This window comes from Corvus hawaiiensis, chromosome 19, assembly GCF_020740725.1.
Source record: "Corvus hawaiiensis isolate bCorHaw1 chromosome 19, bCorHaw1.pri.cur, whole genome shotgun sequence".
Classification (NCBI taxonomy): Eukaryota; Metazoa; Chordata; class Aves; order Passeriformes; family Corvidae; genus Corvus; species Corvus hawaiiensis.
The window spans coordinates 4105414-4132576 of NC_063231.1; the positions used below are offsets into that span (position 1 = coordinate 4105414).

General features: G+C 43.2%; 2 protein-coding genes across 23 annotated transcripts in view; both read left to right on the forward strand.

The window, feature by feature from the left end:
- PECAM1 (platelet and endothelial cell adhesion molecule 1) overlaps positions 1-4547 on the forward strand; it is a 31790-nt gene extending 27243 nt beyond the window's left edge. For 7 of the 19 annotated variants that reach the window (XM_048323637.1, XM_048323644.1, XM_048323648.1 and 4 more), the window contains one exon: positions 2993-3108. In XM_048323637.1, coding sequence (XP_048179594.1) covers positions 2993-3022 — 30 coding nt within the window. In that variant the 3' untranslated portion in view covers positions 3023-3108. Of the gene's footprint in view, positions 1-2992 lie in introns of all 19 variants that reach the window. The other 12 variants (XR_007207539.1, XR_007207541.1, XM_048323636.1 and 9 more) reach the window with 4 other exon arrangements.
- Positions 4548-17102: 12555 nt separating this feature from the next.
- Positions 17103-27163, forward strand: part of TEX2 (testis expressed 2) — a 45332-nt gene continuing 35271 nt past the window's right edge. The window contains exons 1-2 of one of the 4 annotated variants that reach the window (XM_048323626.1): positions 17431-17571; positions 23130-23239. The gene's annotated coding sequence lies outside the window, so the exon portion shown is untranslated. Of the gene's footprint in view, positions 17319-17430; positions 17572-23129; positions 23240-27163 lie in introns of those variants that run through there. The other 3 variants (XM_048323629.1, XM_048323625.1, XM_048323627.1) reach the window with 3 other exon arrangements.

A 27163-nucleotide genomic window follows, 5' to 3' on the forward strand; every position in this document is an offset into this window, starting at 1 on the left:
CTTTTATTACTCTCATGTTAACAGTAGAAGGGTAATAAAACTTGTTATTCTGTAAAACTAATCTCATTTTCAGAAACATCCCAGAGAAAAGTCAGTTTTACAACACTTGCACATCTTGCTTGAGTTTTCCTAGAAGTTGCTTTATTCAGTTCATGTCTGAGACATTGTCCCCTCCTTAGGTATACTGTTCATATATTAACATAGTAACTATTCCCTTTTTCAAATTATTAGTGCTTTAAAGGACATAGCAAAAGAACAGAGCCTTGTCTTCTGCTTCTTAAATTCCCACTTCTGTTCCCAATAAAGCCGGTGACAAAAAGCAGCACCATCCCTCTTTTGAACTCTCCAAATAAGTGACCTAAAATTGGACTGGACAGATGAATTTCTTTATAGATTTTCCATTCCCTCTATTTGCCTCTCAACACTTTACAGGCCACACAGATGAGCACAGAAGAGGCAGGGCGCTACTAAGGTGCTTTTTATCATCATTTTCTCGCAACTGGTTTTTTTCAGTAGCTCGTTTTCACACATGCTTAACTGTGATGTATCTCAGAGGTTTGGTCCAAATGAGGAGTTGTTGATCCTACTCTTAAAAAGGAAAATGCTCCTTATAAAGTGATCAAGTGGCTTAAACTTCCTCCTCAGCTGTTCTGCTTCTTGATATCCAAATTAAGTGCTTGGCTCAGAGGTGAAGTTGCATTTGATCTGCTGCTCCCTTACTTTGTGAGTGGAAGGGGACCTTCAGGAGTCCGGCTTGTCAGCTGGCATCTAAATCACATAGAATGCCAGATGGATCACTTAGCTGGAGTGGCCTGTCAAAAAACTTGTAGAATTCGACTCTGCTTAGGAAGTAATAGATGTTCAAGACGTGTGAGACAAAGGACCGCAGCAGAGGAGTGTTTTGCTAAAAGCTCTGTTTTCAGGGAGGATATGCAGTCTTTTTATTTCAGTAATGTGGTGGAGACTCATCAGATGCCAGTGTCATTTCAACTCCCTAAATTCCAATAACACGGGTCCCACCACTCACATAAAGCCTGTTAACACTCAGTTCTGCATTGCTCTTCCAGACGTCACAGGCAGAACAGAAAACTGCACTATGGAGAAGGAAGATGTAGCAAATCATTTTAATGGTTGCTAGTCCTGCTTTTGTGCATTTGCCCCTACATAGCTTCTCTCAGAATAAATATAATCCAGCAGGGAAATTTAGGAACTTTGCTTCTTCTTTACTGAGAGACCATCACAAAATTGAGTTCAGGCTTTTAGTAAACACTGTGTACTGACAGAGGTGTATTGAAAGTGTTTGTATTATGTCAAGAAAGGTGGTGCATTAGAAAAATTATCAGTCAAAATTTGAATTACTCAAACTATTTATATAGTTATAGGCCCAGCTGCAGTACAGGTTGTGACTGATTTGCAGTCCAGAGTACCTTGAACCTGAATGTCTTGGATTTTTAGGCCATTTAGAAAGGAACCTTAAGTTTTATGTCAGGGGTTGCTTCCCTCCATCTCCTCTGTTTCAGAAATTTGTATCTTAAATGCCATCCATAGGAAGTATTTGCAAAAGAAATGAATTATTTAGAGAGGAACTGGGAGGAGGTTTCCTTCCTGAAATCAGAGCTGGCAATCTTTCTAAGTTATTTAATGGTTCCAGTTTCTGAAAACATATTGAAGGAAATATCTTGACAATGAGATAGCCACTTCGCCAAACACTAATTGGTATTGTGTCAAATTTACCTCAGCACGTTCTGACTTCATATCTCCTCCTCTCCTGCTACCTCCTAGATGTCTCTGTGTATTTGTTTGTTTGGTTCTGTCCTAGGGGTTCAGGAGGACTGGCAGTACGTGAGGACATCGTGTACTTTTAGCTGCCTATTTGTCCAACCTCAGCATGTGCCCTCTGAGACAGAAACTTGTACAATTTACAGCTCTTTGGATGAATGTCTAGGTGTTATTCAGCTACTTTCTCATCTTACTTAATTGATCCCAAAAGTATTTTCTCAGTATTAAAGGCATTCACGTTGCCAGCTCCAAAGGGGCACCTGGTCTGTGTTTAACCGTGCACAGTAACATGGCACAGTAATTTCAGACAGGAAAGGAAGATGAAGGATGTGTCCATTTAAATTTGGGGGGGAGGGGAGATTTCAGGCAGTCAGGATATGAAAAAGAAGGTGATACTCTGAAATAAACACTGAATTATAAACCAGGAATTCCTCTGACTCATGGGGCAAATCCTTTGGGGGTAAGTCCACAAAAGGAATTAGGCGCCTCGGTGCTGACAGATTAAACTGTTAGGTTGGAGGCTACCATGTACCCTGAGCAGAAATTTGTTGGAGGGAGACTTTGGCAACCAGTGTCAGGAACGACTTGACAGTTGTGAATCCCCAGTGGGCAGAATTTTTTCTGTCACATAATGTAAAAACAATGAAGTTTGGGATCTCTCTCTGCCTGTTCCCATTGGCTGGTGTAGAGGACTGCTCCATCTGCCTTCTGTGCTTCCCAGTGCCAGGATTCTGGCCCTGCTGTGTGCTGGAGATCACCTCTGGCACGGCTCTTGCAGGAACATGGTGTCCAGAAGTCAGATGCTGCATTGCTCCCTATGAGATCCCAGCCCTTAGGGAAAGGTTTTCATTCTCCTGGGACTGAAGCTGGGGTCTGACTGTGGCAGATGAATATCTCCTAGTAAATAAGGGATCTGACTTCCAGATGTGTTACGTGCCAGCAGCTCCCTTAAAAATTCAACTTTTATCAGTAAGCACCCACTTACAGATGTTGGTGATTAACAGTTTTGTGGTCTAGCTCGTAATTGTTACTCTAGATCTCCCACTGTTTTACTTCTTTTTCTATCTGATGAAGATAATACTTACATCTCCCCAGAGAACAGTATTTATTAGCTCACTGTAGAGGGTTCTAAGGAATGTGTTACAGGACAGAGGGTAGGGGCACAGTTATACTCACACCTTGGGTTTTTGTCTTTTGCTCTTTTTGCCAACAGAGAATATATGGGCATCCTGATGCTACCTAGAACAGTCACCTCAAAGATCAGCTGGGAGAAGAAAACAAGCCAAGATGGAAGACGTTGCAAATGTTTCAAAGGCTTTGCAGCAGTTACTTAGGAGTTTGCCAGACTCGTCTTTTCAAAGTTTATTTCCTTAGGAGGAACAATAGAGATGTTCCTAAAGCATTTATTGGAAAAAAATTATGAATAAAAATTCTCATAGAAAAGTGGCTCTTAAAACCACTGACCCAGGTTCTCATCTGCAATTTCTCCTTTTTTGCCTCCAATTTTGCCTTTTTTGCCTCCAATTCATCATGCTCTAAGGAAACAAAGGGGGAGCTACAGCTGAGGAAGTACATTTCTACAATGCAGCAACTACGGTGATACCAGTAGGACATAGAAATATCTAAGCTTGCTTTAAACTTGCTAAGTTGGTTATCAGTGACACTACTGTGGCAGAACAGAGCTCAGCACAGCCTGGCCAGCCATGGATGTACCTTGACATGATCTTGCAGCTTGTGCTGAGCTCCCTGTGCTGCAGCAGCTGGACTGCTACCAGGCTTGGAGCCAGCTCAGTTATAACCCACAGGGATGTGACACTGCAGGGAGGGCCTGAGGGAAGAGTGAGCTCTGGGCTCCCTAAAAACTTGAATGACTGTTCAGAAATTCAAACTTTACCAAGTGCTTCTATCAGAGGCACAAACAGTCTTTATTCTTCGCTAAATTGCTTTTCCCCTTTAAAAGTTCTGATGCTTGTTGGTTAATGTGATGTGATGGTTCTTCAAGAAATGATTGTCTGTCACAGTTACTTTGGATTCTATGATAAGTCTTCATTGAGTGGATATAATATACCCAGGTCAATGAGTTTGTACCTGAAAATCCTGTTATATACAATCCTTACTCCTTTGATTTTAGGAGAGATCTGAAGTTGTACTTGTGCCCAGTTTGTCCAGTATGGAATTCCATGCCTATCCTTTTTCTCTGTAATATGATAAACCACTAACGTGGATCCAGTTTGGACACAGATCTAATCCTGCAGCCCATGTTTATCTTGGCTGTATTAGTTTAAAAAAAGAACACTAAACAAAAGAGAAAAAATACTGTCCCCAACCCCTTAACCAGCTGGCCTTTGACACTGCAGTTGCTCTCCTTTTCTTACTGCAGATTAAATTCCTACAACACCTGGGCTACGGGTAAGAAGGTTCTCATTTTAATTAGAAAATAGTGAAAAAGAGGCCATGGGTTTGTATATACATATATAATTACTGCTTTAAGCATTGCATCAAAGGTGCAAAACCAGCAAGAAACACAAAAGGGGTTTATATGCTCCATTCCAAATGTTTAAAATTTCAAGCTCCAGTTACTGATTAATATCTCTAATTTATTGTTCCCTGTGCAAATGTTGTTTGTATCATGAGCCTGTCACAACTGACTGACTTCATAGCACTCTTCTGTTGACAAATGTTCTTTCAGCATCCCATGAGTGTCCATGCAAATGCATTAGTATAAGGAATGTGAAAAGGTATTTTAATAAAGAAAACTCTGAGTTGAACTTTGCACTGGATTTTGCACATTCATGTTGCAATGAATGCCTGTGAAGTTTTTTATTTGTGATGAGCCACAGATCCATCATATGGATTTGAATTTGGGAGATGACCTTTCTGCAACAGATTCCAGGCACTTAGATCTGGAGTCATGAACCCATTTAACAGCAGGTAGATGCACTAAATTGCTTTAAGAATTGAGTGGGGGAGTGCTTGCATTCACATAAGTCTTTTACTAAATTACAAAGGTAAAAGTTCCTCCACAAACCCTTCTTAGTTTTTGGCAAAGCTTGGGAAAAAACTGGGACTTGGGAAGTCTTCAGTTATCATCTGGGCATGATGGAGCAGCAGTGGAAGAGTTTGTTGCTCTCTTTCAGCTTGTCTCTTGTCTGGAATAATCCTAAATTATTTTGGATTTAGTCTAACACAAGTTGTTTGCCCTACGGAAACATGTGAACTGTCCATTTCTCAGAGTGCTGTGCACTGCTTTGAGCCCTTCTGTTTTGTCTTGCAGATAAGGAAAGTATTTCAGAGTATGGGACAATAGATCAGCAGATGTTGCCAGTGAAGACAAGGTAAATGGGCCCATGAGTAAACAGCTACACAAGAAGGCCTGATATGAGCATGTGCCAAACAAGCCTCATTATCCCACTGGAAATATTTGGGAAATAAGTCTTGAATCTGTTACTGAACAAATCAAAGCTCAGATTGGAGCTCAAGCAATACATTATTGAAAAAAAACAACAAAAAATGAGATTTCTGTGTTGTCACCAGGTTGAGCTCAGAAAATAGAAAATGAGGTGTGTTGGTAAATATTTACTTAAAGGGATGTCACATACCCAGGTCCCTTTTGCCAGGCCTTGTCCAGGCAGTTCCATCGGGATGTCAAAAGCCCAGGTCTCTTGTGGCATTCCTTGTTGGGGAAATTCCATTGGGATGGCACATGCCCAAGTCCCTTGTGGCATTCCCTATGCGAGCAGTTCCCCTGCATCCTGCTTCCACTCAGCATGTTCGGGAGGAGCTGTACCCACCCCCAGTTGGGGGTAACTTTGGAATATTTCTCCTATTGCCGAGCAGAGGCTTTAGGGGTGACACACAGAAATGCTTGAATCAAGTCCCCTCCTCCTCTTCACTGTTATTTTCCTCTTCCCTTCCCAGCCAAGTGGGACCGCATGTTTGCCGGTATAACGCGGGTTTCCGTGCGCGTTCCGCGGCGGATCCACGGGGCCGGGCGGGGCCGGTGCCGCCCGCGGAGTCCCGGAGCTGCGGCCGGTCCCGGGCTGACTCCTGGTGGCCTCCGGGGGCACTGCAGGGGGACAGCACCGGGCTGGGTCCCGGCCCGACTCTGTCACATCGAACAATAAATTGAGCCGGGGGAATTTTTTGTTCCTGCGGCGCTCGCCCGCCTCTTCCCGACCTCCGCCACTCTTAAAGAACAGTGTCCTAAATGCAGTGTAAACTTGCCCACCATGGCTTCTTCCCCTCTCCCACAGGGTAGTGAATTCTTTGTTAATGCTGGGGCACTGCTTTGAGCAGTTCTTAATAAACCTCAGCATTCATTTACTTTTCTGCGGTGTTGTTCCACCTGCTGATTTGTGAGCTTGGTTCCCTTCAAGTTCTTCGTGCTGCAGTTCATCATTGAACTCTCTTGAGCCCCAGCTTTTGGGGGCAGGGGAGATGATGCTGTCAGACTGAGTACAGCCCATCTAGTGCAAGGGAGAGGGTAGGCACAGGGAAAAGAAACAGAATTTGAGAAAAACAGAGGTATCAAATAGAAAAAAGAACCCCATCAATTAAACTAGAAATCAAACTGAAATCAATAAATTATCAGTACAGATTTAAAATCTAGGACATTTTGTTGGTTAGAATTTCAAGGCCTTTCTGAATAGGTGAAAGCAGAATAAACATCACTTCTGCGGTTATTTGGGAGGTAATAAGCAATTTGACATGTCTAAAGAATCATAAAAAGTGGGGCTTATTGCCTTCATGCTTTGAAATGTTCCACTCTAAATCACAAGTGCTCCCATTAGAGAGTTGAGCAGTCATGAGAATGTAGCTTGCATGGGAGGTTTCAGCTAAATGTGAGCATTTATATTTATACAGGTAATTTATTTTCTCACCAGCCACAAACATGCTGAGTGGGAAGGCTGAAAAAAACCTCACCATTGCAGGAAATAAACACTGTAGTTAAATTTTAAATGTAATAGCAAAAGAAATCACCATTTCCTCGGGAAGAGAGTCACTGCAAAGTCTGATGACAGAGTAACAGCATGAAGCTGAAATGAAAGATTGAGCACAAAGCAGCAAAGGACAAAGCAGACACTGCAAAGGCTCTCAGGCGCTGCCCCTGTCAACCTGGATCTGGACTGTGTGTAAAGCTCTAATGGTGATCATTAGAAATGGACCTCACAGTGTTTGGACCACATTTCCATGGTTAAGGAGAATTAGATCTGACAGGTATTGTTTGAAGAGAAATTCCACAACTAAACTGTTAGTCATAGTAAAGATGGATTCTGCCTCTGAAATGAATAGACTAGCAATATATTTCTGTGTAATCCTGAAAGTGTGAGATGAAATGAGGGTCTTCTTTGGGGCAATGACAAAAAATGTAACAATTTTTTCACTGAACGAAAACCAGAAGTGACCAGTCTGACAGTTCATTGTCCTCTGGTTACTGCCCTGATTTTTCTGTAGTTGTCTTTTTGTTTTAATGTTTTACTCAGGAGATCAAAGGAGATCTTGGAATGAAGGCTCGTTACAGTGAAGAAAGAAAGTTAAAAGAAGATGAAAGACAGAGGGGAGTGAGCAGGCCTGGTCGAGAAAAATCCTCCAGACTGTGGAAGGTTTGGGAAGAAACAACCCATCAGTCCAGTCAGTCACCTTAACAGCTCCACACTTCATTGTGTTGGTGATGCTCTGGGAAATGTGCTGTGACAGAATCAGCACCGTGGAGGTGGCTTGTCCCAAACATTCCTGTGTTTATCATTGTCAGGTGCCCACTAGGAGAAGCAGAAAATATATATGTTAACAAAAAGCCCTGTTGCAGGTAATGGCACCACTGATCCAGGTTCATTTCTGCTGCTCCCAGTGTATCGGTCCTGGACGGGGATGTGGAGTCCTGAGGCACCAAGAGGCCTGTGTGATGCACCAGCCTGGAAATGTGTGCTTCAAAAGAGAACATCCTCTTACACGGTTATTTGGCTGGCATAATCCAAGCCCTGTTGAGTCCTTGCAGAGGAGCCGTGACTGCTGAAATCACCTGTTTCCACAAAGCAGTCAGCTCTGCATAGGGAGAGCTTGTCTTTAAATCCTCTGCACTGCCTTGTTTATTCATTTTTTAACTAGAGGCAGAGCCAAGTCTCCAGTGTGACTGACACAGTTTCACTTTGCAAATCGATGAGACAGCACTGCAAGGGCAGAAGAGTCTTTCCTGAGAACTTGTGCTGCTCAGAGCTCTGAGTGAGTGCTGTCCTCATGGAATTAACCTCAGCCAAACTCACGAGCTCCCTGGGGCTCTCACCACCCTCCCAGCCTGTCTCGCAGTGGGACCCTTCTGGAGTGGTTCAAGCTCTAACCAGCTTAGGAAACTCTCTGCCTTGTGTGGGGACAAGTGCATCCAAGGCAGTAATAAAGAGGGCTGCTGGTCTGTCCCCGGGAGCAGAGGGGACAGAGAAGCTGACAAAGATGGGGAAAAGATGAGAGCTTTGTCTTAAGTGAGCTGAATCATGGTATTCCTGGAAGGGGTGAACTTGGCATCCCTGCTTGATAATAGGCTGTGAGAATGTAATAGGAGAAAAAATTGTCAAGTCTATTATGATGTGGTCAGAGTGTAACTCAATTAATGAAAATTACAGCCACACAGGTTATTAAATTGAGATTGTCAATAGGAAATACAGATTCCTTTTGAATCATTTTGAATTATTTAAAGCATGATGAACATCTCACAGTCTCCCAAAATGCAAAGCTTAGATTTGATTTTTTTTACTGTTTGAGTTTTTAAAATATTTGTGTTTCAACTTCATGCTGATTAAAAGAACAGGAGTTTTAAAGAGCAAGACATTCTTATTAGGAATGCTGAGAGCTGCAGTGGCTGCAGGAGGCAAAAGCTCAGGGGTGGCTGGAGGTGAGCTGTGATTCTGCAGTGTGATCCATGGCAGAGCGGGAATCACAGAAAGCCAAGGGTGTCCGAATGCAGTCTTGCACACAAAGTGATGGATCACATTTTCTAGGCACTTTCTCAGGGCTGCAAGAAGCACTCTAAATGGACCTACAGCACACATTGGCACTGTTGAAAAACTGGTTCCACCTGTGAATGCTGAGCCTGAAACAGCCTTCAGATGGTCTTTCCACCCTGGCTGGGAGTCAGGAACCTTCAGGCAACAGAGAGGGGAAATTTGCAGCCTTCTGAAGAGAGAGTCGCGTCCTTCCCAGGGAGCCCGGGGACCAGTTGGTCTCTGTAGAAGGATGGTATGTTCAGCATGAGTGAAGGTATTAGCTGGCTCACCCCTGGAGCCTCAAAACATTGTGTACACTGCAGAAATCCAGTTTAGTCATGGCTGGAGGGAGGCAAGGGCTGGTCTGTTAGAAACAACATGACATACACCTGTGCTTTGTCAAACAAGAAACACCGAAAGGGGTGTCTTTAACTATAATTTCCTTTTCCTTTTTTTTTTTTTTTTCTTGAAGCTGATCTTTTCCCACTGAGTTGCTTCCTTTCTGACTGTTCCAGAATGAATCACATGTCTATCTGCATTCCCAATGGGACTGTGGAGAGCGAACCTGACTAATGTCCCCTGCAAGGAGAAAAGGATAATTGATGCTTTTTAATTACAAGTTTCCTGCATTATTGTGTAGTCTTTCAGCTTATAATCATTAACAGTATAATAGAGACTTAAGTAAATTGTTGCCTTTTCCTCTTTTGTAGCATATGTAGGTCAGATTTTCATGTGTAAGAATTATTACCTTTGACACTCTAATGAGTGCACTGACTGCTGACAAAGGTCACATCTGTGTTTTCTTCATTGCATATGAACACAGAGAGGGCTGTGTGTCCCTGATTGCTTTGTCTTCTAGAGTCATTTCACTGGTACAAAATCACTTGGTGCTTTTCACAAAGCACAAATCACAAAGCTGCTTTACACCTGCTTTGTACTTCTGTCAGTGAAAGATGAGGCTGAGGGCAGAGGAATGTCAGCATCATCATGTCCCCAGCACATGTCCCCTTCATGCATCCTTGGCTTTTCAAGCTCTGTGCACTTGCAGTCAAAGGGATGAAGTTGCTGCCTTTCCATGAGGAAATGAATGGAGCTTTTATGTCCCATCTTTGACTAAAGCACTTAAAAGGTTCTGTGCCCTAGCAGATTGTTTCTCATAGCAAGGAAAATTGATCACACAGGCACTTTAATGCAGCCCTTTTATTTACAAAGAAAGTACAAAATTCTGTTTCCTCTAAAATCAGAGGAATCAGACAATATTCTCTTTCTCTGCATCCAATTTCAATCCTTTTAGCCAGCACTTATCCAGAAGCACGTTTTTATTCTCAAGGTCGTTCTTGTAGGATTCATCTGGTCCTGCCTGGTTTGGAGAGAAGGCTGCTCCCGTAGGAGCTGGGAGCTCCCTGTCACTCCAAGCACTGCCCTCCTCCCTGCATCTTCCAAGCCAACGTTTTTCAGCTAGCAGAAACCCTGAGTATACCAGCTTCTCCTCCAGATTTGACCTTCTGCCTTCTTTCTTAGGGTGGCTGTTCCTCTTTCAACTGCCTTCTTGTGTATGAGAGCTCGGTTGTTTCTTATACAAAAGAATACCCAGTGAAAGGCAACATTAAACCTGTCTGGGTGTCATAAACTTTTGCCTGAACTGTGTCTGGGTAGAACTGGGGTTACACACCCAGCATCTGGCATTGTGCTGATGGAGAGTAAGACCTTTGCACACGTATTGTCAGTGACAAGGAGCAGGAATAAGTGATGGAATTGGGGCAGGATGAGGTTCTCACTGCCCAAGTGTTTTTACTCTATACTCCCCTTCTGACTAGAGAGAAATACCCTGTTGACCAACGAGCAGGATACATTGCAAATACCCATTTGAATTCCTCTCATTCCTTGCCCTATTTATCATATTTAAGCTTGGATTTATCTGTAGAGAATTGCCCAGAGAGTCTTGTTTAACAGAGGAAGAAACCGGAAGAAAGCCTGGACATGGTGTGTTTTCTTGCAATATTGCCCTGGACAGTTTCCAATCTGTTAATGGATGAACACTGACATCTAAACCATCCCCAGGGAAGGTTCAAGATCCATCTGACTTCAGTAAAAGGTTCCTAAATAGCTGTAACAAGCCCATACTTCAAAAGAAATAAATTTTGCTATTTTTAAAACATGCAGGTTTTGGAAGGCTTTGAATATCAAGATTAATTCTCTGTCTAAATGCAGCGGAAGGCAGCACTGACTGGTGAGTCTCACTCAAATCTGGAAGGTTTTAATATTGTCTGGAAGTTGGATTTGATGCTCTAAAAGCTTAGACTGTGTTTAGTTTACTTTTTATTCCAGCACAGACTCTGCATGTACCTCTCAGATTCCTTAGTATATCTCACTGGATTTATGTGGAAAACATATTACACTATCCATCAGCACTTGAAATTTTGAATCAGGAATTCTAGATAGATTACTATCTATCCAGCTGGATTGATTACTGAGCAATATTTAATTGAAAGATTTAATGACACTTTCAGAAAACCCCAAGGTCACATGGAGCCAGATGCTGCCCTCCTCAGTGTGATGCTGTTTGCAGGAGGTGGCAATAGGGGGTGGCCATGGGAGCTGGACAGAAAGGTTAGGGCACCTGGGCAGGTTTGGAGACTGGATTATGCATCAGGTCATGAAAATTACACAGGGAAGGTGAGCAGAATATTCTCAGTGCCTCACAAGACGCCTACCTGGCCTGTCTGAGCTAAGAGGCTGCTCTGCTCTCCAGTACTGCCACTGAGAGTCCTGTTTGGAACCTGTCCCTTTTCATTGCCTAGAATAGACATCCTAAGCAGCACAGGTTCCTTATTTAGCCATCTGAATAATTAGCATAGTGAGATGTTATTTAATATATCTCTGTGCTGAGATCTTCCTCCTAAAATGCTAAAGGAGAATGTGAAGTCCAGAACAAGAATCCAGTTGGGGAGGCACTGGGAACATTTGGCTTTGGAGGCTGGGTCAGAATCCGTTGGAGAAATGGGCCAGGATGGAGCTGCCACTGCTGTAGGGAGAGCAGGGAAGGACTGAATCTTGGCTATGGTAATTTTGTGTGACTGGACAGGCACTGAGTGCTCTGTCAGAGGCAGTTCTTTAACCTGGGAAAACACCAATCCTGTGTTTGCTTTCAAAGGCTGGGCTCTTGTTTTTCTGGGGTGTGACTGCACCTTCATGTTCTCATTGTTTAAGCCCAGCATCCCCAGCAAAGCTCAGCTGGAAAAAGAAGATGTGCAGATATGGGCCACAAGGATCCTACTGCTCAGTGGAAGGTTACAAGTTACTGTCACAGAGATAGCAGTTCCTCACACCTCTGTGAAGTTCATGTAAATAAAGGTTCTAGCAACATCCAGGTTTGAAATTACACTGTCTAGAACTGCACAACAGCCTAAATTATATCAGCCTTATGAAAACAATACATATTGTTTACACCTTCAGAACATGGAAATGACCCTGACCACCTATGCTCCTTCTCCATCTCAGCTGAAGAAACCAAAGTCAGGGTTTTATCTCTCTTTTGTAACTAAGAGTTCACTTCATGCTGCCATTTCTGATTCCATTTCAGAAGGTATACATTCAGCTCTGGGTCGGATGTTAATGCTCTCAAAACAAATACATCTGAGTAAGATGTGGCTATTTTTATGATAGTGAAATTTTGATCTCATGCCAGCACAATCGAGGAACAATTCCCATTAAGTCTATTGATGTGAGTCTTTCCTTGAAGGGGACACTCAGGAAACCTGAGCTGAATTATATTTTAAAGTAGATTAGTTAAATTCTATTAAGATCTATGCAGATACTCATATTCAGAATTAAGTGGCATTAATCTGATTTAGTGTACTTCACTTGGAAAATGAAGAAAGCTAAATCAAATGAAGGCCACTTTAACTCTGAGTAACACAACTCAAGCAGGACACGTGTAACTTTCAAGTCACAGGAGTCATTAATTCAGATTAATTTTTTTGACTTTCCCTTTGAAGACAAGGGGCAATAAAATCACCAGAGATGACCTGACCATATGTTCTCCTTCTCCCCCCAAAAAACGTTATGGACTTCCTGACAGTTGGTTTGAATTTGTGGATCTGAAAGCTGCTGTTCATTTCTAGTCTACAGTCAATTGCTCTTTTCCTTTAACTAACCATTAAATTAGGCCCGTCAGTGAAGAACCATAGCATCGGTCCAGGCAGGAGCAGGAGGGTGCTGCTGCCTGGTGTTAATGTTCCTGTGCATGCAGTGTATGTGCCTGATTTAAACATGTATCTTCAGCTGTTCTGTAATGTCAGAACTAAATTTACTTGTAGATTTAAAATAGGTGCATGATTTGGCAGCTGAAAGGTCAGGACACACAGTTTATTCTGCCCTTTGCTTTTCCTGATTAACAGAAATTTGTCTGTAGCATCTGACATTATTGTCAAGGCCTTGTGGTGCAATACCTGCACAGACAAACAGCAGCCTTAGTGCCACTGCATCCCGCAACCTTCCCCCAGCTTTGGATTTTGCCACAGTTGCACTCTGGAGTGCTCCAGCACTCAGCCAGAATATCCTAACTCATTAAGGTCTTGGCGGAGGGAGGAGTATTGACTTCTCCACCATGTGCAGATCAGATTTCAGGCTTTTAGAATTTTGTACATTTGCCAGGTACACGGAAATACAGATAGCAGCTTGTACAACCTTGCTGTGACTTTGGCAGCAGGCACGTGGCTATTCTGGGTGGCCCAGGGACTCGCCCCTTCCCCAGCGATCAGTGGCATCACTGAAGGTGTGCTCTGGCCATTTCCCCAGTCTGGATTCAGTGTCAGGGAGAGACAAACCCATGTGAATGTTTTGTAGGTCTGAGAGAAACCAGTGCAAATTCACAGCACCGACACTGCCTGACCCAGGCTGCCTTGCAAAGCACCTTCTCTGGGAACAGCTCTGCCTCTGGGTGTCACCTTGGGAGCACCACCACACCGTGCCAGGCTCTGCCTCTGCACAGCTTGCTGGCCTGGCTTTAGCCAGTCCTGTGAAACCACAGGAGCTCCTGGCAGCCACGAGAGGCTATGCTGGAGACGGGTGGACATTGGAACCTCCTCTGGCTCTGAAAATGTGTCTTCTCTCAGTGCAATGACTTGATGTGAGCAGTTTCATAGAGCTGTTTCTCCACAGATACTTGGCAGTCTAGAAGCCTTACATAAATAAAATAAATCAGAAAAAAAAGAAAAAAAGAAAAAAAAAAGAGGAAAATACGAAGATCACAAGGGCAAATGAGGACCAAATTCCTGTAATTTTTTAATGTTGTTTCTCTCCACCATTCTTTTGGATACTCTGTTTTACAGCTGGATTTGAGACCCGCCTGCTTTTGTAATTGAGGAGTTATGAATGCTCTGGGCTAGTTGACAAGGTGATGATCAGTCAAAGGTTGGACTCGATAATCTTGGATGTCTTCTCCAACCTTAATGATTCTCTGATTCTGTGATCTATCCTCAGCTCAGCTTTAAAAATGAAGCAGCAATAAAAATACTCAAACCCCAGAATAATGTGCTTTAGCACAGGAAGCAACAAGAGCTCAGAATTTCTGCAGTTCCCAGGGGAATTTTAGAAACAGAGAAGCAGAGTTGGAGACAGGCTTGGGGAGCTGGCTGGGGAGGCTCCCTGGGGAGGGTATGACCAGGCTTTGCCTCTTTGTGCCAGCAAGGAGCCAGGCCCAGGGGCTGGGATCAGTGTGGGGAGAAGTGATGGGGTGGAGGACAGGATGGGCAATTTGGAAGTTAGGCAATTCAGATCCAAAGATAGCAGTGAAGCCATTGGCAGGGAAAGAATTTGGGGGTGCTGAGAACACTATCACTGGGGTGTTTGACAAGCAGATGGGCACACAAGCGCTGTGGAAGGAATGTGGTGTTCAGGAAGCTCATACTCCCCTCCATACCCACAACCAGAGTCAGCTGAAGCACTGGGAAGCCCCAGCCTTGCCAGCCCTTGTTGAGCTCTGTACACTCTGTACACACTGGGTGAGCTGGAGCCTTGTTTGATTTTTTTCCCATGCTAAGCCTCTTTCCATTGCATTTAATGTTGCACTGGTAACAACCAACCAAACCAACAGTAAAGCTGTTCTCACACACACAAACCTGTGTTTGCCAAGATTCACACCTTCAGGCTCAGCTGCTGCCTCATTTCTCTTAAAGCTTCTCAGCATAAAATTGCAAGCAGAGCCATCCTGCAGCTCTTGAGTCTTCCCCAGGATCTGACTGCAATGGGATTTGTGAAAACCATGTGGAATCCCAAAGCTCAAGTAATGTTCTTTTCTCACAAAAGTAGAAGCTTTAAACTGCCCTGAGCTGTGAAATTCTGATGGGGGCATTACAGAGAAATGACCTGAGCCTCACAGTAGCTAAGGGGGAGAAATATTACCTATTATTTTACAGCCTGCTCAAGCACTGCTTTTAAAGGCACTTAAATGTCTCCCTCACATATTCCAGAAGATTAAAGTAATTCTTTTCAAAAGCAGCTCCTGACCTCAGATACCTGTTTTTAGAGTCTGCAGGCTGCTGTTTCTCAGAATGACTGTATATTTATACATGAGATACTGAAATATTAAAAATAAATATTACTTCATTCTCTTTGTCTTTTTGTAGGATAGGTGGAAGACAAATTATCCAACAAAAGGATTTACTCTTACAGTACTGAATGATTCAAATATTCTGAAATTTTTCCTTTTCTCCCTCTTCCACCTGACTGGGACTTGCCTTTAGAAAAGGATTCCCATGAAGCCCAGAGTGTGGTACCCTGGTCAGACACAACTTGTGCCCAGTTTTTCCCAGTGGCTGCCTCCAGCCTTTGCTCAGCACATCCCATGCTATGGAAGAAGCCTCTGCTGAGGACCTAACTCCAGTTGCAAAAATATTTATCTTGAGGTCAGGAATTTTAGTCCATGTGTTGCCTAAGTTACATGAAAAGAGAGGGCAGAAAAAGCTTCAGAGACTCCAGATTGTAGTTTAACACAGCCAAAACCAACCAGTCAGCCACAGTTTCAGCCATAGGCTCTGTTCCTGCAGGGAAATGCTGTTAAGGAAACAACCATTATCTTATCTCCAGACTTTGGAAACATTAAAATCAGCTTTGTGTAATGATTCAAAGGTCTGCCTATATACAGGGACAGCCATGAACAGAAATGTGTCCTAGATGAATACACCTGTAGCTATATTTCAAATAGAATGTCTTTTTAATTAAAAAACTAAGGCTAAATTGAGGTGATGCTCACACAATGCAGTCTTTTGCTGGGTTCCTTCAGTTCCTTCAGCTGGGAGCCTTAAGACTGCTGAGTTTAGTGCTTGGACATCCAACAGCTTGAAGGCTTTGACCATCCATTTAGTGAGCTGAGGCCATTTTTCACTGAAGCAGATTTTGGCAGATTCCAGCTGCTCTCAGTAATTCTGGTTTTCCATTCCATGCAGGAATCCTACTTTTAAAAACCGAATGCAAAGATAATTTGCTTCCACAAGCACTGAACTGTTGCTGCCATTTAATGAGAAAAGCAGTCTGAGTGCTACCTGCATCTACTTTTGACCTAGACTGCAACCCCTACTATGTACCATATGTATAATGCCTGGAGCAACAGTACCCCAGACCTCGGCACAGCTACAGATAAGATAGGAAACGGTTTGAAAATTAATAATTTATACTTAACTCTTTGCATTGGCTAGTTTGGAGTCATTTGAATTCTGTTCACATATCCCACTAAATGTTGGTTAGTAAATAAATTAACTTTGGTCCTAACACCTCGTAAGGTATCATAAATTTGAACGCTGGAATGAAATAAAGAGTCTGAAAGATCTTGCAGGATTCTTTATGTTTTAATTCAAACCGAAATTATTAAAGAGAAGATAATTGGCACAGCCAAATTAACCCAAGGGTTGGCTAAAGAAACGTGGGGCAGCCAAGGCCAGCATCAGTCTGACCCAGTGTAACGTTGTAATGTCATAACAAACTGCCTTCAGAAGCAAGAGCAATTAAGTAAAGGGTAAAAGCAGTAAAAAGGCTGTAATTTATTGCATAAGACCATTATTGAGAAAACAACCTTTTGACACAGAGAATTAATTTTCTCTGTGTACTGCAAATTGGGAAATATGAAGGGTAAATAAAATGACCTCTACCAGTGCACGTTTCCTGGGATAAATGCCTTCTCGGTTAGGTAGCCGATAATTTTTGGCCGTTTGTGAAATGTTTAGATACCAACCAGCTTCTCTGTGCCTGGTCGCGGACACGTTTCCTGCCGCAGCCGCTCCCTCAGCGATGTCAGCGGCGAACCCTGCACTGGGCCTGTGACACAAACCCGCACCGAGCGCCCCGTTCCTGGAACCGGCGGCTTATCGGGGCGGCCCGCACGGGGCGCGGGAGGTTCGACACGCCCGGGAGCGGCTGGAACCGGGATCGGCCGGAGCTCCGTACCCGCGCCGGCCACGGGCCTGAGCGGTTCCTCGCCCCGGGGGCCGTTCCGAGCGTCACCACCACCGCCCGCTAGAACACCGGCCGCGCCCGCCGAACGAAAAGGCCCGCGCCCGCTATCCGAAGGTCCTTCAGCCCCTATCCCTCAATCCCTATCCCTCTCCCCGTCCCGCCCCGCTCCGTCCCGCCCCGTCCCGCCCCCTCGGGCCGGCGCTGCGGCGGTTCGGGCAGGCCCGTCCCCCCGCGGGGCCTGGATTGGTGGCGCCGCCGCTTTCCCGCCGCTGCCGCCGCCCGGCGCGGGCAGGAGCGGGCCTGGGGCGCCGACCAGTGCCATGAGCCGCGGCTGAGGTGAGGCGTTGGGGCAGTGCCGAGAGCTGAGGTGAGAGGTGTGGGCGGTGCCGAGAGCCGCGGCTGAGGTTAGGGGGCCGGGCAGCCCCGCGCCGGCAGCGCCCGCCGGTCCCCGCGGGCTGCGGGCTGGAAGGAGTGTAGGAGTCGAGGGCGGTGGTCGGGCCGGGCCGCTGACGGCTCCCGGGGCCGGGCAGGGCGGATGGCGGCCGGGGGTGAGCCGGGAGTCCGTGGGGAGCGGGGCCGGGCCGGGCCGGGCCGGGCTCGTGCGGGGCCGGTGCGGGGCTGGGCGGGATGGAGCCGCTTCGCCTCGGCGCAGGAGCGGGGTTTGCCGAGCCGGGGGTGCATCTGGGCAGGAGCTGCTGGAGTACGAGCGACACCGTAAAAACAAGCGGCAGAGGAGGTGGCAACGGTCGCTCCTGCTGGAACCGGGGGAGAATTTTTCAGTTGGTTTTACCACTAAAGCCGAGAGGTTTCCTGTCTACTAAAATTTGTTTACTCTCTCTTGCCCTAGCTGTCGGCTCCTCGGTTTCTGCTTCTCTTTTAATTCTCAGTGTCATGTTATCTCTAGTGCAGTTCAGGGGCTAAACCCGTGTACTGTGTCTTTTCAGTATGTGCTAAAGTTCCTTCTAAATGTTTGTGCTCAACTTCTTGGTGATTTGTATGTCAGCAAATGTCTAGAGGAACTCCTGACCATAATTTTGGGAAATGAAGTACACAGCAGAGATTAATTTAAGCTTTTGTATGCAATTTAAGTATTATAACCATAAGGTAAATTAGCTGTAAGATTCAGTGCTGTAAGATTATCTTCTGTTAAGATGCTTTGTCATACTTCTCTTTCAAGATGATACTGCCTGTGTAACTCAGGAAAAATAAGGCATGCTCACAACTTCAGGGTGTGTATTTTTACAAGAAGATGTTGTCTTTTTTAGTGCTAAAATAACTTCATATTCCTAAATCGAATAAAATTCAGGGAGTGTGAGTGCCCTGTGTTGATTTTCTTGGAACTGAAAATGTGCTAAATTAGACATAAAAGCACTTCACCTTAAGCATAAAAGAGTAAACTAGTGTTTCTGGATGTTAAAATTGATTTTTAAAGACTCTGACATCATGCTGTTTTATGATATATGGGAGGTTACTGTTCTGTCTGACTTCAGGGCTGATCCAACAAGGTGCTGTGTTGTGGGTGGCATATTAATTATGCTCCAAGTAGGTGCTGGGACTTGAGGTGGTGTTTCTAAAACAGGGCAGGGTGCTTTCTTTGAGTAAAAGACCAAGAAGTTGATTCTGTGCTCAGAGATGTTTTACACTGGAGTTTGCTGGGGTATGGTATCACCTGGGAATTGTACTGGTAAGCTGAATATTCTGTTGTGAACAACGCTTCTGGTCCATGCAAAGAACTTATTGAAATGACCTATATTGCTTTTATTTCGGGGAAAAAAAAAAGAATGAATAAAATCCAGAGTTAAAACTTGAAGAAGGACACGGCCCAATACTGTGTATTAATTGCGTACTTCTTTTTATGGGATAACAACTCTTAGGAGTTCCAGCTTTTAATACCAAATGCTTAGTTGTTTCTAACTAAAGAACTTCTAAAACAACTGTTTTCCGAAGTAAAGAATGTGGAGTAGGAAGCCTGGACATAATGTGTAATGCCAATAATTTCTCTGTTGTGGTAGGTGTGTAAACAAAGTAATGGGAGATACGGAAACTTACTTAGCAAATAAAAGGCTAATATAACTGAAATAAACTTAAAATCATGTAGCTAGCGGACTGAGGATGCATTGTTGCATTCAAACAGCTTTTTAGTTGATCGATTTGGGGATTATGCTGCTCTACCATCATGTTCTGTACAAATTCAGCCAATTCCATATGATGAAATCAGAAGGTTTCTCTTGCAGCATGTCTGAAAGGCCACCAGAGTTACATTGTGTGAGTGCAGGTGACCAGTCACGCGCATGGCAGTGGGCATAGGTAAGGACATGTTCCCCTGTCCTGCTCTCAAGGACTGAGCTTTGGCCAGTTTCTGCCCGTGAGATGAGTGTGCAGAGTGTAACTGACACCTGCCTGGGAGCTGAAGAAAAATAAAGGCTGTTTATTAGGATAAACTGTAGTCTTCAAAAGAATGGAGCATAGGGTAAGTAAATTCTGGTCTTAAACACAGTCTTGGAGCTTGAAAAAGTCCCTCAAATATTTTTTATTCTTTTCCTTTGGTAAGCTAGAAATTGTGCTATCAGATGTCCACAGTAGTAATGCTAATTCAGTGTGCTCTAAAACACTTATCCGTGAATAAAGGCCTCATGTTCTAGAAGCCCTTACTGCCCTAAATGAAACAATCAGATGACAACGTATGCTGAAAAATGAGAGCATAATGTAGGCTTAGAGATTAGAGAAATAAAGATAAGAGTTAATACTGTGAGCTGTCATGAGTGTGTACTTTGTATTAGAATAGATGTATTCAGAGTAGAAACCAACTCTGGAAGTGTACAAGGGTGCCACATGTGCCTGATAAAGGCCATGAACATTTTTAAGTAATGCAAAGTGGACACTTGAAAGGATGTGTTGTGCTTTCAAGGTGGAGGAGGGTAGAACAGTGAGATACTGAGAGAACAATATCATGTCAGAACTGTTGATATAAAAAAAAAAAGTGCATCAGTCCTTATTGTAGAGGATTGTGCTAAATGGTTCAGATCCACAAAGTAAACGGTTTGGTTTGGGCGGATTTTTTGTACTGCAAGTGGTTGAATTAATCATCTTTTCTGGACAAAATCCCAATTATTGGGTCATAAAAATATATGATCAGCTGTTCTTGACAGAATTGTGAATTATCTCTTCTTGGAGGTTAGCTTCTATAAAGCTTCTGTTAACATGGCAAGCCAGAAGTTTGAAGGCTGAAAGTTAATAATAATTGATCAAAACCCCATTTCTGGCTTAAGACAACAAGACCTGAAGGTTGTGCATTGGCTGGGAGGGTTTATCCTCACCCAGCAGCCTCAGCCCCTGTTCCCTCAGAGTGTTGTGAGGGATGGGGTTTGACCACTTGCAGAGATAGCACTGAAGTAGTGTCCTCTTCAGAAGAGCTGTAAGTGAATGGATTTGCTTGGATTTGGACCAAGCTTTGTGTACTACAGGTACTAAAGTATCTACGTACTTGACAAACAAAATTTTAAGTGTTTTAAGGTGATTTTTAGGTTCTTTCACACAAGTCCTTATTGGAGTTTTGCACTGGAGGCTGCCATGTGCTGACTTGATTTCATGAGTTTGAGTCTGTACAGAGCAAAATCCCCTCTCCTTGGTCAGCACAGTAACAATAAGACCAGTGTAGTGCAGGACTCCCAGTCAGACCAGTTCTGTAATGCAGAATCGGCCTCTTTCATCATTTCCTTTAATGAACTCCTTGATGACCATTATCTCTGAAAAATAGAAACCAAGAGTCTTAAGTTGAAATTGCTCAATTAAAGCATCTGAGAGGCACTGCTTGAAGACTCTTGTGTAAGCCAAGGCCAGTCCTGTTTCTGTTGGAAATGGTGAGAGAAACGAAGCAGAGGAGCAAGTTTTGACAGAAGAGTAGGTTAGAGTGACTGAGATGTCTGCAGTGTGCAGTAAGCCCTGTAAGTTTTGCAGGTGGTTTTTCTTCCTGCTTCACCCTCTGGAGTTCTAAGGTGGTGTGTTATTTACCAGTCCTATTTATTTATTCTCTGGGTACTGTTGTCTCTGATGAAGCCAACTGTTAGTGTCTTTGGCGAGACATGAGAATATAATGATAAGAAAGGGTTTATTCTCTGATCTTGCCTTTCCGCTCCTCAAAACTCTTACTTCTCTGTTCGTTGTCTTTCCTATTTATTTTAACTCTGTCCTCTCCTGACAGCAAGATGTGTTACTCTGCTATGCAAAGTCCAAATCAATACCTAGTGCAGTTGGGGTTCTAAAAGGGAAGAGGGCTGATGGACAGTGGATAACAGAAGATCGATAAACATGGTAAACAGTGGTGCTTTCCCATAAAGGCCAGGAGGGCAGCAGAAATGAATCGTCGTGTGAACCAGGCTTTAGTATTCATTACTCAGTGTCTCAGTGGTTTATAAAGTGTTGTGCTCTCTGACCCTGCTGGTGTTGGATGGCAGGAATATTGTAGGAGAATGTCCCTTAGTGCTGTGACTGTATTGCATATCCTGCAGGATTGTTATCCTGGAGCTGTGAGAAGGTGGGATGGTCAAGCTTAGAATAAGATCTCTTTTAAGAGTATGAAAATGGATATTCAGGCATTGGAGTAGTCTTTTAAAGGATCTGTTTGAGCCAAAAAATTGCTATATTGGGTTTTAGTAGTGGAAGTAGAAGACAGAGCTACAAGACTTTAGATCTTACTCCAGGTTTCATGTGTTTTGTTTAAATTACACTTCGGTTGTAATACAGGACTGCAAAATTATAAGCACAAAGGTATGGACTCCTTTGATACTGGGAATTTCAAAGCAGATGGCAGAGGAGTGAAATGTGAATGTGACCTGTCATGAGCTGCAGTGGAATTCTGATCTGAAATTAAATAGAGAGCTGTAAAAACCACTGTGTTTCCCTGGAAGTCAGGATTAAGACTGAGAAAAGAAAAACGTTTGTTTTTATGAGCCCAGACAGGCTCAAAGAATGAGGGTCTGTGAGAAGGAGCTGGTGGTGCTCACACGCCTGCATTGTGGGAGCTTGGTTAGGAAACGTCGCCGAACATGTGAAATGAAGAGACAGTGGAAGTTGTCTGAGTTTGGTGCTCACTGTCTCCTGCCTTCAAGCTGCAGCGTGTTCTGCTTCCTTGTCTTCTCAAACCTCCGAGTATCCAGAGCCTGCCTGTGCCAGGCTCTGCCAGAGATCCATCCCAGACTCCTCTGGCTGAGGCCGGGAGCAATGCCCTTGCAAGAGTGGAGCATTGCAGAGCATTCCCACAGCCCTGCCCACTGTCACTTCCCACTTCTTGTTCCCATCTCCATGCCCCACTGTGGCCAGGGCAAGGTGAAGATTTCTCCCTGAATGCTTTTCAAGCTGGACGTTTCCATTTTGCTTGCTTAATATATATCCATCATCCCTGTTGCCCAGAGGGGCTTTACTTTTCTTTCCTAGTACTCTTCTGTAATGCTCAGGGTTGGTCACAGAAAGAAGTACTTTGGTGGAAAATGAAAGTGGTCTGTAAAACTCTTGTCTGGTTTGGAGCTGCTGTGAAGTTTGATAAGGCTTATCTTTTTAAGACCTCCTCAGTAGGATTTCTTTTTGTCTAATTGCTTTCAGACTTCTTCCTTTTCAACTTGACTTGAAGTATTAAACAAAGGAATTGGGGGAAGTGGAAAGAACTAAGGGGGAGATAATCCTAAATGTCTGTCAACTCAGTGTGCTGGTTAATAAACACTCTGCCAGGTTTTGAATAAACCTTATGAGCAAACGCGTGACAACTTTACAAAAGTATTTTCCTAAAAAAGAAAAAAGTGTTACTCTTCTATGTTATTTTTTAGTGAGTAGCAAGAGATGGGGATGGAGAACGGACCAGCTGTGCATACAAACTTTCTCCTATTTTCTAATTCCCTTTATTCTCTTTTATCATTCCCTTTATGACAACAGGCCGAGTGTTCCCAGAAGCCTTAACACTGCTGAGAGGTTTCAGGCAAGCTGAAAGCAGTGCCCAGCAGTTTCAGAAAACTCTGTGAATGTCTGAAAAGATGCATTAAGAGGTGTGTTGTATTTAAGAGCGTAAATATTTAGTTGTATGGCTCTCCATTTCTTTTGTCATGCAGCTTTGAGATGTGCATTTGCAATGGTTTTTGAGTATTGAACAGATTTTATGAACCTTTGCTTTTCTGATGAGTTGGGCCAACTTTCCAGTTTTATTTGTAAATTCTAGCTAGATAGCTATCATTCTTTCTACCAAGTTAAAACTTCACAATTGAAATTATAAAAATGAGTAAATCGTGGTGCTGCCCCATGAGTGTTTTTGCTTTCTTAGGATATATTTTTTTAATCTACTTCTTCCAACCAGCTGCCCTAAGCAGTGCATTTACCAATGAAAATACCACGGGTTGACTGTCTTGCAAACTTCTTTGTAGACACAAAAAGTGAGGTGTGAACAGTGGCTTTTTGAGCCTCCTCCTCCAGTAACCCCAGCCAAATCAATGCTGGTTTGTGTGGTCTGTTCAGATCTCAGGCTGCTGAAGAAGGGATTGTCTGTTGGCATCACACTTCTGATCCTTCACAGAGCTGGGAGAACTTTTGAGGGGGTGTGGAGGCTGTTCCTCATTTTCACAGAGAGGAGCTTGTCTCACGGGGTGGTGACGAATGGAGGTGAGAGATTTTCATCCCATGTGTGCATTTCCATTTGCACTGTTTAGTTCAGTTTCCCCAAAAGAGTGACCAATGTTGTCTCTAAAGCCTTCATTCTACAGAGCACGGCAGAGGCAGCTCTGTAGGTATGGGAGCAGCTTTCTCACCCTTCAGTCGTCACTATTTTGTCACCTTACCTTGGAAGACAGCCTGAGCTGCCACTCCTGCTTGGCTTTTCTGCCCTGACCTCTCTGAGCAATTAAAAGCCTCGTTTACACACCCACACCCTGATGAGTATGTGCTGTGTGTACCCACAAACCTACTCACAGTGCTTGTAATTCAGAGCTTGACTCTCTTTGATAAACAAATGCCTGGTGGATTAATTAAGCAGGTATATAGGAGCATTGCCCTATGCCTGAAATTAGACTTGCCTGCATAATTCTGTAATTGAACAAGGCAGAATATGGCTCAAAGACATTTATTTCCCTTTGTCCTTTGGAATCCATCTGGTGGCTTTTGCTGTTCTTTTATCTCCCAGCAAATCAAGACCTTAAAATTGATGACCTAAAATTATTTCCATGAAGCTGCTTTAAAGACACTTCTCTTTCTGTGCATATGTGTGCACAAATGTAACCCACAAAGAGGGGAGTGCATTCACTCTTAACTGTTTCGTCAAGTGGTTGAGACTATAGAAATTAATTTTGAGTGCAGTAGTGGAAACTTTTATGGTGTTGAAGGCATTTCCTGGACAAACATTACACTGGTGATACCTGTTTATTGAATAGCAAATACAGGATAAGGAAGGGAAGACTTCAGCTCTTTTTTTACAAGCAACTGCAAAGGATAATGACAATAGAGAGCTTGCTTTAATACAGTGTGAATGTCAAGTACTGGAGTTCTTAAAAATTAATTCATATGTTCATATTGCACTGTGAATTCAGCAGGTAGCTGGTGAATTTTGCTCTGTATTGTTACAAGACACCCACCTTCTGACTTTTTTTACTTTTCAGCCTGTTGTCAGATGAAATTCCTGAAGACAGCTACGCTGATTAATGTTCTCAGAAGTGAGATCTGTGTGTGTGTTTTACAGCTCCCTACATAGCTGGTCAAAATTTAGTATGTGCCTCTCTGAAAGAGAGTTCTGGAGAAGTGATTTCATTTACAGAAGTCCCATTGTATTGGTCTGCCTGAGGTCTGCCTTCCACTAAGTTAAGGACCTGTGTCTGTGTGCTACGACCGAATTATACCATAGAGGAGCAGAGGTTGAGAGAAGATGAGTAAGGGGTGAGAATGCTTCTCAAAGAGTGCTGAAAAGTTCAGAAAACCTGTAATGAACTTAACGCCTTTTAAGGAAAATTTTCTATTTGCTTAATTTCACATTGGTGGCCTGATTCACACGGGGAAAGACCATGCTGAGGTAGATCCATGCTGCTGAAAAAAGAAGAGATGAGAGGTCTGTTTATGTTCTTCCCAATCTTAATTTTGTTTGCTTTTTTTTGAGAAGTCACGTGACAAATTATCTTTCCAGGCCTGTTATCAGTACCACATTTTGAGAGAGAAAAACAGAGTAGGTAGGATCCTCATATGCACAACGACCTCACTTTACCTTCTCCTTGTGAGAAATATGATGTCTTTACTTTCCTGTGAAATGATAATTTAAATTCAGAATGTCAGCAAAGTTTGGTTTGGTTTTTTTTTTTTCCCCATATATCTACCTCCCATGGTTTCTTAGCAATTAGGCATTAAAAAACATGTTTTGGGAGGTGCTCATCATTTTCTGACTCAGTTGGTTTCAATGGGAGTCAGGCCTATGAAGCCGCTGTTAAGGTCAGGCAATCTGTAATTGACCTGTCAGATGTTGCAATTAAAATGTACTGCAGCTGTTAGAAATAGGAGTTACCTCCATTGCTCCTGAAAAAAACTAAAAAGCAGCCCAAAACCAAACCACCAGAAAGCTTTAATACATTTCACTGATTCATAAGTACCGCTCTCTTCTGTGTGTAATGCAAGAAACAGAGGGGGATGCAGATGGAGCTGGTGCCTTTGATTTCAGTGTTGTTTGTGGCAAGGCCTCTTTCATGTTCTGAATAACAAAGTCCGGGGAAAATTCTTGCCAACGTTTGTCCATAAGTTTACACCTTGAAATGCTTAGAGTTATAAATACTATGGCAAAAATAAGAAAATGTATTTACATGAAAACACACGTGGGAATGCTTTTGCCACATACTTTTTTTTGCCTTAATGCTTTTGTGGATTTTGTGAAATATTTGAATGTACTGTAATAGAATAACTAGGAATTGCTTCAGCCCTGTGCACTTGAGTGAGTGTTTTTGTGTTTGTCTGTCTCATAGTCCAGTATTTTTAATCATGAAATGCTTAAGCCATTCTTTAATTCAGAATTAATCATTGAGAGATGATACTGAAATGTACATAATAGTTGCAAGGCTCTAGAAGCTTTTGACAAGCTGAAAAACTCCCCAGACCCCTTACGTCGTGACAGTCAGTTGGGAAGCTGGGGAAGTCTGTCCTAATGTTTTAACTCAGCCTCACTTAATATCTTTGCTCATGGAAGGTCGACAGTGTTTCTGTGTTGTCTGTTTGCTTGGGTTTTTGTTTTTTTTTTTTTTTTTAATAAGCAAAATGCTTTGTCCTTAGTGTGGTAAAAATTTAGGTTGTTTGGGGCCATCTGGGCGCCATTTCAGTGTCTTGGATGTTCTCCTGTGCTCGTCACTCTGTGTCCTGCAGCTGAAAAGCCACAGTACTGCTGAACTTTTGCATTTTAGTTTCTAGGTATCTGAATTGAACATAAATCTGAATGAGAGGAGTGTTGCCTTAAGCAGATAGAGAAATGTCTGGTACTCTCTAGTTCCAAATTTGACATTTTATTTTCCGGCTATTCTTAGGACAAGGATTCTTTAGAGTTTGTTTTGTTAACCTTCTATGGATTCTTCTATGAATTAGAAGTTAAAAGTATTTTAAGCACAGAAGCTGTCAGTAGTAGTTTATGATCTCTGCACAGTTCTTGCTAGAATATGTGTGATTCTAGAGCTGTTTTAATGTGGTTCTCAGTCTTTGCTGTTGCTGCTTTAAGGTGTTAGTGACTCTCTATGATCTTACTTGTTCCAAGTGCTCTATGAACACTGCTCTTCAGTCAGGTAAGTTAAAGCAAAATTTTTCTCACCCTCCTAATAATACGCAAACTAAAATAACATGATAACCCACACAGGACTTTCAGAGAAGTCTGGAATTCTAGTCCATTTTCTTCCAACATGAGATCACAAAGAGCTTCTCTATTCATGTGGTGCTGATTTATGTTTCTTTTGCAGTTTCCAGGTAGC